The following is a 14153-nucleotide window of genomic DNA, read 5'->3' as shown; positions in this document are numbered from 1 at the left end:
ATTCCAGTTTCAGTGTCGACTACCGCACCTGCATCTACAAGCGCAAACGAGATACCACTTTTTTCGACAAATGCTGCAAATAACTTATTCAACCTAGGGTCGAACTCCGCGTTCGAATGGAGGCCAAACTACCCATACGGAATGCCATATCCATATGGAACAGGCGTACGAGGGGCAGGACCTACATATACTACAACAAACAATGCGACGTTTTCGCCAAATGTTGGTTCAGTAGGTCGAAGTGCACAAAATACTGGCTTCTCTGCCCAAATACCCAATTTCACCACAAGTAATCAAGCAGCATTCCGACAAGAAATGGATGCAAGCAACCATGATATGTTAGGGGTCCTGGCCAAGGAACTGGCTTCAATTTTGAATCCACTAGCAACAAATATCACTAGTACGAATCGAGAGAATGTGGAGATTTTCCAAAAGATATCATCTCAAATGAATCGAATGGCAGATTTCATGGGAGTTCCATACCCTAAACGAAAGGACAAGCAGCCCTTGTATCGAGAAGAAGGACCCATTATGGAACGTATTCAAGATGTGGTCCCTCCGTCTAGAACAACCACTAATAATGTAGTTGCCCCTCAAAGAACAGCGACAATCGAAGGGAACCAAGTAATAGATTTGGAGGCTTCGAATCAAAGAGCTGTTCCTGTTCAACAGGAGACGGAGGAAGTAAGACTCAGATTAAGGATAGTGGGTAGGAACGAACACCCAGACGAAATCGTTCAGAGAGTCAGAAGAGAAAATCTGGCTACGGAAAATAACTTAACTGCCATGATAGAAAGGGTTATGGCCAATAATGGCCTTAGTACTGGACTTCGACGTCCAAATTATACATCCCCTATATCAGATTATGTCATGCAGACAGAGTTGCCTAGAGGCACTAAAGTACCCAAGTTCACAAAGTTTTCTGGCGAAACTAGCAAGTCAACTGTGGAACATATTGCCAGATACCTGACAGAAGCAAGAGACTTAGTAGGGAACGAAGATTTAAGGATCAAATATTTCCCTAGTTCACTAACAAAGAATGCTTTTATTTGGTTCACTACTTTACCACCAAATTCGATAGATGCTTGGGCACACTTAGAAAGGTTGTTCCACGAACAGTTCTACATGGGCCAAACCAAGATAAGTCTGAAAGAATTGGTCAGCATTAAGAGGAAGTTTACAGAACCAATTGATGATTACCTGAATAGGTTCCGACTATTGAAATCAAGGTGTTTCACGATAGTCCCAGAACATGAATTGGTCAAAATGGCTGCCGGTGGTCTAGATTATTCAATAAGAAAGAAACTAGATACTCAGTACCTTAGGGATATGGCCCAGTTGGCAGATAGGGTTCGACAAGTCGAACGCCTGAAAGCAGAAAAGGCTAGAGCAAACAAGGGATATAAAAAGGAAAGGGTAGCATACGTCGAGGCGGAAGACGCCGATGACGAGTCTTTCAGCGACTCATATGGCATAGAAGAGGTCGAAATAGATTTAGCCGAACTGAAAGAAGCGCCACCTTATGCTTGTAAATTACTCAATCCTGCAAATGGAAAAAACCCAGTAGAAAACGATAAGAACGATAGGTTCCCTAAGAAAACTTACACATTCGACGTCACTAAGTGTGATGAGATATTTGATTTACTAGTAAAAGATGGCCAAATGATACTGCCTCCAAATTCCAAAATTCCTCCGTTAGAACAACGGAAGAAGAGAGGATTTTGTAAATACCATGGTTTTTTGGGCCATAAAACCTCACAATGTTTTCTTTTCAGGGATCTAATTCAAAACGCTATCAAGGATGGACGTTTGAAGTTTGCTGACAAATCTAGGAGTCACATGAAGGTCGATACAAATCCTTTGAATATTGCTGACGCTAGCCTGTGTGAACCACTGGATGTCAACATGATAGAGGTATCTGAGGTGAACATTGCGAAAGCTGAGACAATGTTAACTGGAAAGCAGGCTACTGAAAGCTTAAATGACGATCGGTCTTCAATACTGATGTTGAAGAATCCCCAAAGACAGAGGGAACTGAAGTTTCGAGAGGGAAAACCAGTGAGGCCAATGAAGACCTCAGGGTAAAACTTCAGCAAATCCAGATTTCTGAAGCCCCTCCAGCAGTTGTTAACATGGTCAGTGCCAGACGACCAGTGTCTGAATTTGGCGAATTGGAAACATGGTTGACAAGACAAAAGGGAAACATCGAAATTCCTCCAAGAGGGGAAAGTCTCAAAGATTACCTCTGGAATTGCCATGAAAGGAATGGCGAAAAACAATGGATGTGTCCAAGATGTTCGATCATGCTGAATCGAAGGGTCGAAGCCAACTTCGAAAGAGCTCGACGCGAGAGATGGGAACACCCCGGGAGAGAACCAAACCCGTTGCTACAAGTGTACCCAAGGATGGAAGAAAGTTTAGTGGGATTTTTGGTCAGATGTCACAAGCAAAACACTGAAGTTGCACTGTGCCCCAGATGTGGGGCAGTGTATGATGAAATGCTGGCACAATCATTCGAGAGGGTGTACTGCTACATGGGTCGAGAAACTCAGGGATTACGTCCTAACCTGTATGGTTTCGATATATGGACCCCAACAAAGAGACCTGACAGCCCACATCCTAGGGCTCGAAGGGTAACACTCAGAGTTCCTGCAGATGTACCTAGGGATAAATGGGTGCAAGCTGGTGCAAAAACCAACAAATGGCGAAGTTGGGACCAAGGAGGAAGGACTGCAATGGCATATAGGAAGCAATTTCAAAATTCAAATCGAGAGACGTATCGGTTGGAGAATTACAAAGGAAACAATCCTATGTCCAGATCCCAGTGGAGAAGGCACCAGAGAATGAAAAAGGCTCAAAGAGAATACAGACCAAGAGAAGCTGGAGAGTCTAGTAGCAACCAAGTCCCACACCAGGGGGCGAAGGCAAGCAAATCTTCGGTGGAACGCAGACTATTCGAAGCTGAAAATATTTTAGAAGAAGAAGAAAAGATGCATTCCAGTCCTTGGAAGGAAGAGGATAGAATGACAAATGATTTCGATTCTGATGGGGTGTCATCTATAAATCTTAATTGCAACGTTGTGTCTGTACTCCCTCATGAGTTTAATCAGGAAACTGAAGTTGAAGACTGCGAAGAAGCGGATATCAAAGAAATGGCAAAACACAGACCTGTGTGTTATTATGTTCTAAACAACGGTGCAGTTGAAGAGCAGAACGCTTTCTTCGAGAGGCCCGATGAAGGTATGCGAAACCATTTGAAACCACTCTACATAAGGGCTAAAATTGAAGATGTTGGCATTAATAAAGTCCTAGTAGATGGGGGGGCAGCAGTGAACCTAATGCCCCAATACATGCTGAAAAGAATTGGTATGTTCAATACCGATATAAGGCCACACAACATGGTTTTGTCTAACTATGAAGGTAAAATAGGGCAAACCTTGGGAGTTGTCCAAGTGAATCTCACGGTGGGATCAGTCACAAGGCCAACTATGTTTATGGTCATACCTGCGAAAGCAAATTACAATCTCTTGCTCGGAAGGGAATGGATCCACGGAGTTGCAGCTGTGCCATCGACAATGCATCAAAGGGTAACCATTTGGAGGGAAGATGGTATAGTAGAGAATATTGAAGGGGATCAGAGTTATTATATGGCTGAAGTTAATCAAGTTAATAAAACTAACTTCGATAGGAACTTGGCAAACATAGGAACTTGTCATACTGCAGAAGAGATGTATACCCCGAATAAAAATGCATTGTACTACTTAACTTTACACCCAAATGGTTTCCAATGGAATAGGGAAATAATGGATGGCCCAGAAGATACCCCACCAACGGAGCATCATCCAACAGTACGGCCAACAGGCTGGGATGACGAAGTTGATGATGTCTGAGTCATCATTTTTCGAAAGGATTTCGGCTTATGTAGCCGAGAATAAAAGAAGGGCGGCTCTCGAAGCCGAATTGTCAAACATGTTATTTAATAAAGGTCTGAAAAAAGAAGAAGCTCCAGAAATGGGGATAGATACGATTCCTCACTTGCCTGAAGATTCAGTCCAGGTCAAAGAGACTTCAGGAGAAGAGATAGGTCAAAGATTGGATGCAATCTATGACGAAGAGCCTTTGGGTTTCGAGAAGGACCCAATGGGATCAAATATCAAGATGTTAGCCCAATATCCACTGGAAGAAGTAGATCTCGGAGATGGAGATCAAAGGAGGGTAACATATGTCAGTGCGAAACTAGGTCCAACGCTGAAGTCAAAAGTGGTCGCGTTGCTGAAGGAGAACAAGGATTGCTTCGCATGGGATTACGATGAGATGCCTGGTTTAGGGCGCGATTTGGTCGAATTGAAGTTACCTATAAAGGAAGGGAAAAAGCCCATCAAGCAAACTCCTAGAAGGTTCGCACCAGAAATTCATTCGAAGATCAAAGCAGAAGTCGAAAGGCTCCTACGGTGTAAGTTTATCAGAACCACAAGGTATGTCGAATGGATTGCTAATATTGTACCAGTTATTAAAAAGAATGACTCATTAAGAGTATGCATAGATTTTTGTGATCTAAATGCAGCAACTCCTAAGGATGAATATCCCATGCCTGTGGCAGAAATGTTAGTGGATTCGGCCGCAGGATTCGAGTATCTAAGTATGTTGGATGGATATTCTAGATATAATCAGATTTTCATTGCAGAAGAAGATGTGTCTAAAACAGCTTTTTGTTTCCCAGGGGCAATAGGCACTTATGAGTGGGTTGTGATGCCATTCGGTTTAAAGAATGCTGGGGCAACCTACCAGAGAGCAATGAATTCTATATTTCACGATTTTATAGAAACATTCATGCAAGTATACATAGATGACATCGTTGTTAAATCTGTCTCAGATTGCGATCATCTAGATCATCTAAGCCAATCATTCGAAAGAATGAGAAAACATGGCTTAAAGATGAATCCCCTCAAATGTGCTTTCTTTGTGCAGGCTGGAGATTTCCTGGGCTTCGTGGTTCATAAAAAGGGGATAGAAATTAATCAGAATAAAACGAAGGCTATTATGGAAACCAAGCCTCCATCCATGAAGAAAGAATTACAGTCTTTACTGGGGAAGATAAACTTCTTAAGAAGGTTCATTTCTAATTTGAGTGGACGCACACAAGCTTTCTCCCCTCTACTTCGTCTAAGGGAAGGAAAGTTCGAATGGCGTGCCGAACATCAAGAAGATTTTGATAAAATCAAGCAATACTTGGTCCATCCACCAATCTTATCTCCACCAAATGGGAAGAAACACATGCATCTGTATGTTTCATCTTCAGATAAAACAATCGGCAGCATGTTAGCACAAGAGGATGAAAATGGCATCGAAAGAGCCATTTATTACTTAAGTAGAGTACTCAATGATGCAGAGACTAGATACACTGCGATAGAAAAACTCTGCCTTTGTTTGTATTTCTCTTGTATCAAAATTAAGTATTATATAAAGCCAGCTGATGTTTATGTTTCGTCTCATTGTGATGTTATTAAACATATGTTATCAAAGCCAATATTACATAGTCGAATTGGCAGATGGGCTTTAGCCCTCACTGAATATTCACTAATATTTCAGCCTCTTAAGGCAATGAAAGGACAAATTGTGTCAGATTTCATTGTTGACCATGCAGTAGTTGAGAGTCATCAACAGTATGTGGATTTGAAACCTTGGAAGCTGTACTTCGATGGTTCGACTCATAGAGAGGGAACTGGAGTTAGAATATTGATAATTTCTCCTGATGGAATTCCAACAAAGCTCAAGTATAAAATTGAAGGTCCTGTATGCTCCAACAACGAAGCTGAATATGAGGCACTAATTGCTGGACTTGAAGCTTTGTTAGAATTGGGGGCAACTAGAGTCGAAATTAAAGGAGACTCCGAACTGGTGATCAAGCAACTGACGAAGGAATACAAATGTATCAAAGAAAATTTGATCATGTACTTTGTCATAGCAAATAGGTTGCTCAAGAAATTCGAGTATGTGGAATTAAAACACGTTTCAAGGACCAACAATCAAGAAGCAAATGATTTGGCACAGTTAGCCTCAGGATATAGGGTATCAAAAGAGAAGTTAGAAGAACTGATCGAAGTAAGAGGGAGAGCAATGTCTACTAAACTTTCCCCAAGTGATCTGGAGGATTCACAATTAGGTTACACTAACAAAGAAGAGTTCGAAGTATTAAACATAGACTCATTGACAGATGCAGATTGGAGAAGTCCAATAGTAAACTATCTAAAAAATCCTTCGACAGATACAGACAGAAAGGTGAAGTATAGAGCCCTGTCATATTTCCTGATGGGAAATGAATTGTTCAAGAAAACTCCTGAAGGGGTCTTGTTAAAATGCTTAGGTGAAGCAGAAGCATATTTGGCTCTTTCAAATGTGCACAGTGGAGCATGTGGTGCACATCAAGTAGGACACAAAATGAAATGGCTTCTGTTTCGTTATGGAATGTATTGGCCTTCCATGTTAAAAGACTGCATAGAGTTTGCGAAAGGATGTCAAGAATGTCAAGAACATGCAGGTATCCAACACGCCCCAGCAAACGAATTAAGTTCAATAGTAAAACCATGGCCTTTTAGGGGATGGGCACTAGATTTGATTGGAGAAATTCATCCCAAATCATCTAAAGGTCAAAGATACATATTGGTAGGAATAGACTACTTCACCAAATCGGTCGAAGCAATACCACTTGCGAATGTGGACCAAGAGGCTTTGATTGAGTTTATTCAAAAACATATTATATACAGATTTGGAATCCCAGAAAGTATAACTACTGATCAAGGATCAGTGTTCACTGGGTGAAAGATGCAGGACTTCGCCAAAGAAATAGGGTTCAAATTGTTTACGTCTACACCTTACTATGCTCAGGCAAATGGACAAGTTGAAGCAGCAAACAAGATAATAATTGGTCTTATCAAGAAACATGTGGGGAGAAAACCCAAGAATTGGCATAAAACTTTGGACCAAGCACTCTGGGCTTGTCGAACATCTCCAAAAGAAGCTACAAATACAACGCCTTTCCAACTGACGTTTGGTCACGACGCAGTACTCCCAATCGAGATACATCTGCAGTTAGTAAGGATACAAAGATAGGCAGAAATCCCTCCCAACATATACTGGGAGTTAATGATGAATGAATTAGTAGACCTGGACGAAGATAGGATTCGAGCATTGGAGATGATAAAAAGGCAAAAGGAAAGAGTATCCAGAGCATACAACAAAAAGGTGAAAGGTAAAACGTTTATCAATAATGACTTAGTTTGGAAGGTTATTTTTTCTATAGATCGAAAGAATCAGGCACTTGGTAAATGGTCCCCACACTGGGAAGGACCCTTTCGAATCTTAAAGGTATTTTCGAATAATGCTTACGAAATCGAATAATTAGCAGAAGATCGCAGGATCTTAAGAGTAAATGGGAAGTATCTGAAGAGATACAAACCAAGCATGCATGAAGTAAAGATTGCAAAAACGTAGATATTTAAGTTACTACGTAAGCCAAAATGGTTGAACTAATGCCAAAATGGCTTTGTGATCAAAATATACGGTAAATAAAGTAAAGAGGCAAAGAAACAGCAAAATATTTGTCATTAGAAAGTAAAAGATTACAGGCATTACAAAATGAAGCCTAGCATGACCCAAAGTTTTGAAGATTACAAAAGAGAAAATATAAAAACCTAAACCAAAACACCCCCTAGTTGATCCTCTGGTCTAAACCTTCCAAAGCCAGCATGGGCAAGCTCTCCGCTTCGAACATATCCATGGACCCAGAGCTGCGCATCCTTCTCACTATACCCTTTTTGAGGAATATGTAAGATAGGAGTCTCCCATATGGAAGACACGTCACAACTCCTTGACGAGCAGCAGCCATAGAGACTGCCTCAACAAGTCCTTTGAAGATCATCAAAGGAAAGTTTATTTTCTTCCCACGAAAGCCACAGAGTATAAACTCTAAATCTTCCACCATGATGCTATTTTGATCATGGTTTCGTGGACGAAAATTACCCAGAAGGAGTTGGTGCCAAATCCTGATGACCTTGGCGCTGAAAGGGTCGTTGTCCATGAGAGTCCTCAACAGAAGATGAGTGGTCATGTTGAAGCTGTTATCATCAAAGGTTTCCCCAGAGTTATTGCACCTCATACGGTTAGAGATAGTGGTGGGAGTGATCCTAATGTGGGCACCTCGAACCTCAGAGATTATGGTGGTTCTACCTTCTGGATCTATGCGTAGGGACGCAAACATCCAGAAATCAGCCAGCATGTTGGGATAAACTGGTCCCTCCAAGATTTCATAATAGAAATCAAGCTCTTGGTTGACAAAGAAAGCGCTAATATTGTTATAAGTGAGGGGTACTGCCATTTTGTAGAAAAAAGTGGGAAGTGTTTTTCTGGTTTTTTGTTGAAGAAAATGCAAAAGGATGCAACGAAGGTTCAAGATAAGGTTCTGTGGAATAAAGGCGAAGAAAAGAAGTGTGATGTTAACCACTTATATAGACTTGGGGGCAGGAGTGGAACGGTTTAATTTTTAATATGTGATTAGACTGCGTTTGGTATTCCAAAGAGGAGTTATGGCTTCCGCCGTTTCCCGCCCTTGGAAGTTGAGATGCAATCATGAAAAACTGATGCACGCACGTCTTAAAGAGACGTTTTGGAGAAAGTGATGTCATCACTTAATAATGATTACGGCTAAGGGAGTGGAAACGTCAAGTCTAAGTTGAAAGGTGCGAAGGATGGTCAGATCACGTGTTTTACATTAATTAAAATTACTGTGGCAAATCAAGAAAGAGATTTTGGCGAAATCTGGGAGATTTGCTAAGATTACTGCTTACGAAGATTGCACAAATATGAGCAAAGTGGAAGATAAAAGCTAAGCAGATAAAAGTTGAGCATACATATATATATTCTACGAAAAGTTTGATTACAAGGCAAAAGTACAGCATGATGATGAAGTACAAGGTTTGAGATAACTAATTAAAATCTTTAGGGAGACTGTCTTTTATCTTCGAATATTGAATCTCCCAGGAAGACATGCGAAGTTCAATCAGGGCTCTTTGTTTCTTCAGTTCGTCAATTTCAGGAACCATTTTTTGTGCAGCCTCGAAATGTTGGATTCCTAAGCGTGCAACTTCAGTCAACTCCTGTTCACTGGATTGTTGAAGAGTTGCCTTACGAGATTCAGCCTCCTTGATCTTCTCTTCGAGCAGTTTTATCTCTTGCTTCCAGGAGTTGATGCTCTTCTCACATTCGTCATATGCTTTCTGGTTCTTCGAATATTTAAGTTTAAGGGCTTCACCCTGTTTGGTTGCATCAATAGCAGATTTCCATGAAGAATTATGAGAGGCCATTTTCGCAGTTAGCTGTTCGTCGACATTGTGTTTTCGAAGAATATTGGCCTGGAGTTGTTCGATCAGGGAACCCAGCAAAATAATCACCTCTGAGACTTCTTTCGAGACTAGGAGTAGATCCACCTTTTTCAGAAGTTGATTCAAGCTGTGACTTTTGATAGGATCCTTGCTAAGAGTTTCAACGAGGTTGGTTTCGAAGAACTTTTCTTTTATCTGACGAAGAAGGACAAAAGTGTCCTCTTTATGACCAGATTCTGGTTGTACAACTGGGGAAGTTTTGAACTCAGAGGGTGAAGTATTATCAATGTCCATCATAGCCTTGAGGAAGCAGAGAGGATCGGTTTGTTTAAGCCGTTCCAATTCTGAAGGGGTAGGTTTTGTCGGGGCAGGAGTCGAAGTAGTTTCAGGGGAAACTATTGTCCCAAAAGTTGTAGTTTCGCGAGGAACTTCTGTGGTTAATTTGGAGGTTTCTTCCATGACGTCTTGGTCAGATAAAGTGTCCTCACTACCAGTTGGATGACCAGCTGCATTGTTGCTACTGGAACATTGTTGGTCTGCTTTTTCGCTCTTGTGGGTAGGTGGAGAATCATCAGTTGATTGGCTCCCTTCGACTGCTGTACTAGGAATGATAGTCGCAAGAGGTTGAGCGTCTTCGATCACTGGTGAAAGCACATGAGATTTACCTGCATGGAATAATTAGAACATGTCATGGATCAATATTAAGAGTGAAGGATTTGAGGTCGGAAGTGGCTGTGCCAACATCATCCTACAATCATAAGGTAAAACGTTAACTTAATTATTTTAAGTTAAAAATTTATAAAGATGAGCAGGTTGGGAAATCCAAATACCTTAGTTAGGATGTTATCTGGGCTCGAATTGTGGCTCTCAACAACAAAAGCGTTACTACCACCTTTCAAAGGTGATTCTTCAGAAGATACCTTGTCACCCGGTGAAGTAAGTTTCGAAGACCCAGAGCCCTTTTCTTTTCTTGAAGGAGTAGCGGCCTTCTGCTTTTTCTTTTGGGCTTGTCTGGTTCGAGGTGGAGATTTGTCATCCTCATCTGAGACAACTACTGGAGAGGTTTTTCGCTTCGAATGTGGTGGAGGTTTCGAACTCTAAGATTATAGATTGGGTAAGGTAAGGATGATTCATATAACATACAAATGAAAGATAAAGTATGTGTATACCGTGGTTTTCTTGTCAGCAGTGAAAGAATCACTCTCACTGGGCTTGTTGCTCTGCGAAACTTCAGAAGCTTTCTGCGCAGGGAGTTGTTTAATCTTTCTCCTTCGAGCGACAACTGTAGTTGGAACTGGAATTAGTATTTCAGTAGAAAAGGAACGTTAGTTAAAGAATTTTGTCTGAATCCAAACCTTCAGGTATTGGAGTCAAGACACGAACATGTTCAAGATCTATATGGAGATGTCCTTTGAAAGTATCCAGGGTATGCTTAGTCGGGACCACTCGTTCAGCGCGTTTTTTAGTACTTTCTTGAAGAATTTTAAAAGCATTCCCACACACGAACCAGTCTGGGAAAGGAGGGCTTAAAGCCACACCAAAATCAGCGCTTGGCAGTGGAGGGAATTTCGGAGGATTAAGTTTGAAAGCCACTTCATAACGTAGTTCTGGTCGAACAGACGAGGGCAGTTTCAACTTATCCAGTTTAGCAGAAAACTTTTCGCGCAAAGTGACTGCAGCTTCACGAACGGTCCGACTAAGATCATCAGGCCTGTAAATAGTTTCAAAGAACTTTTGAAAGGCTTGTATTTCTTTAATATGAGTCGAAGTACCTTTATGAAATTTTTCCTGCACATCAGCAAAAGCTTCAGTTAGTTCGCGAGTAAGGCTCTCGGCGTCAAAAATTTGCGTGGTGTAATAGTCCGTCCACCATTGTTGAAAATATGGAGTAGAGTAAAATACGGGATTGAAAGGGATAGGCGAAAGATTGGTCACATCAGCATATCTAGCAATTTTTGACTCACATTCTTCTTCAGTCAGATACAAAGTGTGCAAGCACATGTGGTTCCTTTTCTCGTATAGACACTTGGGTTTTATTTGAACCAGCCCAAATTGTCTCGAAACCAGATTTGGTTGGTAGCAGAGGAGAACGTATTGGCTTTTGGAGGGGCGAAGACGATGATAGAATAATCTTGGGGTAAGGAAAGCTCCCCAAATAGTCATGGATTCAGTCTCTTGATCTTGAGATGTTGGTGGAAATTTTCGAGTGAACCATTCGGGACCCACTATCCTGTTTACGAACGGAGCCATCGAAGAGCTAAATTGATGGCACCGAGCAAACATCATGATATATGATAGAAAATGCTCGCGAAGTTTACCAGTATCTTCTTTTGAAGTTAGCGAAGCCAACCTGGTTCCTTCTACAGTTCGATTTTTAATATCTGGATTTTCTTCGTTCACAACACCTCGAAATGGGAGCTGAGTCTCGAAAGTAGCATTGAGCCATAGTTGTAGCAGCCAGAAGGGGCCAGCGAAAAGCAAAGAACCTGTTTTATAATTCTTTACAAGGTCTGTTGCTTCACCCAGGTTCTCGTAGAGAAACCCTAGAATTAACTGGCTCAGGTTTAGTTTGGTTCCGGCATGAAGTTGATTAGCCATACAAAGATATCTTTTTGCTACTTGTATGGACCTAGAACAGAAGACGCACCTCGAAAGCCATAAGGCTAAGAAAGCAATGTGCTATTCGTCTGAGACTACCTCATTATATTCGTCATGATATTGTTGGATGAATGCAGTATAAGTAACAGTTGCTTCATTGAAGTTAATAGTATCAGTGTCCATGACGTTGGGGTCGAAGGGTTCTCTAGTTGGTCGAAGCCCCGTAATGGCAGCTATGTCGAAAAGCGTGGGGGTGACCATTCCACATGGAAGATGGAAAGTGTTGTGGGAAGCATCCCAAAAATAAACTGAAGCAACTAGCATGGTTTGATTGTATTCTAAACCAGTCTTGGACAGTTGGATTAAATCATAAATGCCCAGTTCTTTCCAGAAAGCAGCCTTGTGTTTCTCTACTCTTGCCAACCAGGCATAGTATAGTTCAGGGTCTTTTGCTAAAGGAATTGACCTAAAAACTTTCACAAAATTGGTTACATAATCTAACCTAATTTTTTCTAGGGCTGAAGGGTTTTCGGTCGAAGTTTTTTTCGTATCATCAGGCTTTGCTGAAATAAGACGGCCATCTTCATCTATTTTGTTCTTACTAACTAACGGCCTAGTTTTATAATAAGCAGGGAAAAATTTATTCAGAGAAGGGTTAGTTTCTCCTGGTAACGGACCCATGAAAGCATGAGTTTTCCCAGAAAGTTCAAAAGGAATGATTACCTGAGAAGCGTAAATGGCGCGCATTTCCGCAGAATTTGGGTTTTGTACGCACTCTTGATCCCCCATCTGTATAGATTGTTGAAGTTTCAGAGCTGGTTGAAGAACATTTGAGGAAGACGCCATGAGTAAGTTTGATTTTTTGGAATGGGTTTTGAATATAATCAGGAGTATTCTTTTTGTGGAAGAAATAAGGAAATAAGAGGTGAAAGTTATGTGAAGGTTAAAGTTTCGGTATTTAAAGGTCTAACGGAAACCCTTTCAAATCTTTTGGGTAAAAGCCAAGAGACACGCGGCAGGCATTGATTTCATCCAACGGCGGTCGAATAGTTATTAGCTTTACTCCTAGTATATAGGAGTAATGATCAGAAAGTAAGACCAGAATGTGGGAATGTAAGTTATGAGTAGACATCTTTGAAAATGACAAGACGTTTTAGAAATAGGGTCATAAATGATTATGACGTCAGTCAATGATCTTGGAATTCTAAAAACGAAATCTTATTACAACAAGAAACGCCTATTTTTCTTGTTTTTCGAAACAGGCATTTATTGGGGGCAATTTGTTAGCTGAAGATTTCGTTTTGCAAATATGATCCTTCGAAGGATGAAGATTCGAAAGAGGATGGTTTTTGATACCATCTTTGAAGATGAAATGGCTCCTGATGGCCATGTTTCGAAGATGAAGAATTTTTAAGTCATAACGGAGATAGTGAATGTTGAAGCTAGTAGGAGTGTATATCTTCGAGACTTAGACAAATTTTACGAAATATGTTAAGTACTGATGCTTAGTGTATTTCCGTGGTATTTTAATGTTAAGTTATATTGCCACGCGTCGAAGGAGGATTCAGGCGGGAGGATTTGAAATTCGAAGAAGTTTTCATAACTGTCTAGAGACAGATGGCTTTCCGAGGATTCTCATGAGAAACGTGGCGTTAGATTAGCGTAGGACCGTTAAGGTCGAAACTAGTATAAATAAAGGTTCTAATGTTAGGATTCAGTGTGTTCATTTTGTACAAATTACTCACATATTACTCAAGTATCAAGTGTTAAGAGAAAGAGTTCGCTGAGAAATGTACGTATGACACCACCATCATTTTAATACATGTGTATTTTCCTTTACTTTCAAGTATCTTTCGATATTATTGCATTTCGTTTACTTCTTGCCATTTACATTCCTGCATTCTTTATTTTCACGTTATTTATCTTTGAAGTATTTAACATTTCTGCACTTAAAGATTCTTGCACTTTTACAGTTTTTGTCTTATGTTTTATTTTGACTTACCTTTCGCTGGAGTTATATTTATGCGTATAACTAAGTGATTGTTAACCTTTATTATTTCGATTGAGTAATTCTTATTTTCAAGACAAATCATAAACATGGATCGAATAACAATCTTTTTGACTATGTCCTAGGATCAATCTAGTCGATCCTGCGAGTAACCATATCATATTCATTAT

At 40.6% G+C, this 14153-nt stretch overlaps 1 protein-coding gene across 1 annotated transcript; it reads right to left on the bottom strand.

The window, feature by feature from the left end:
* Positions 1-1533: 1533 nt before the first annotated feature.
* Positions 1534-12158, bottom strand: LOC131604391 (uncharacterized). The gene is made up of 5 exons (XM_058876834.1): positions 12075-12158; positions 10208-10474; positions 10116-10125; positions 9043-10042; positions 1534-1543 (listed from the first exon to the last, which is right to left on the bottom strand). Exons 1-5 carry the CDS (start codon positions 12156-12158, stop codon positions 1534-1536), a joined length of 1371 nt encoding a protein of 456 aa, XP_058732817.1.
* Between the last annotated feature and the right edge of the window lie 1995 nt (positions 12159-14153).

The sequence above is a fragment of the Vicia villosa genome, linkage group LG5 (genome assembly GCF_029867415.1).
Source record: "Vicia villosa cultivar HV-30 ecotype Madison, WI linkage group LG5, Vvil1.0, whole genome shotgun sequence".
NCBI lineage: Eukaryota > Viridiplantae > Streptophyta > Magnoliopsida > Fabales > Fabaceae > Vicia > Vicia villosa.
The sequence above is the reverse complement of the archived record's forward strand: the minus strand, read 5'-3'. Positions and strand labels throughout refer to the sequence as shown.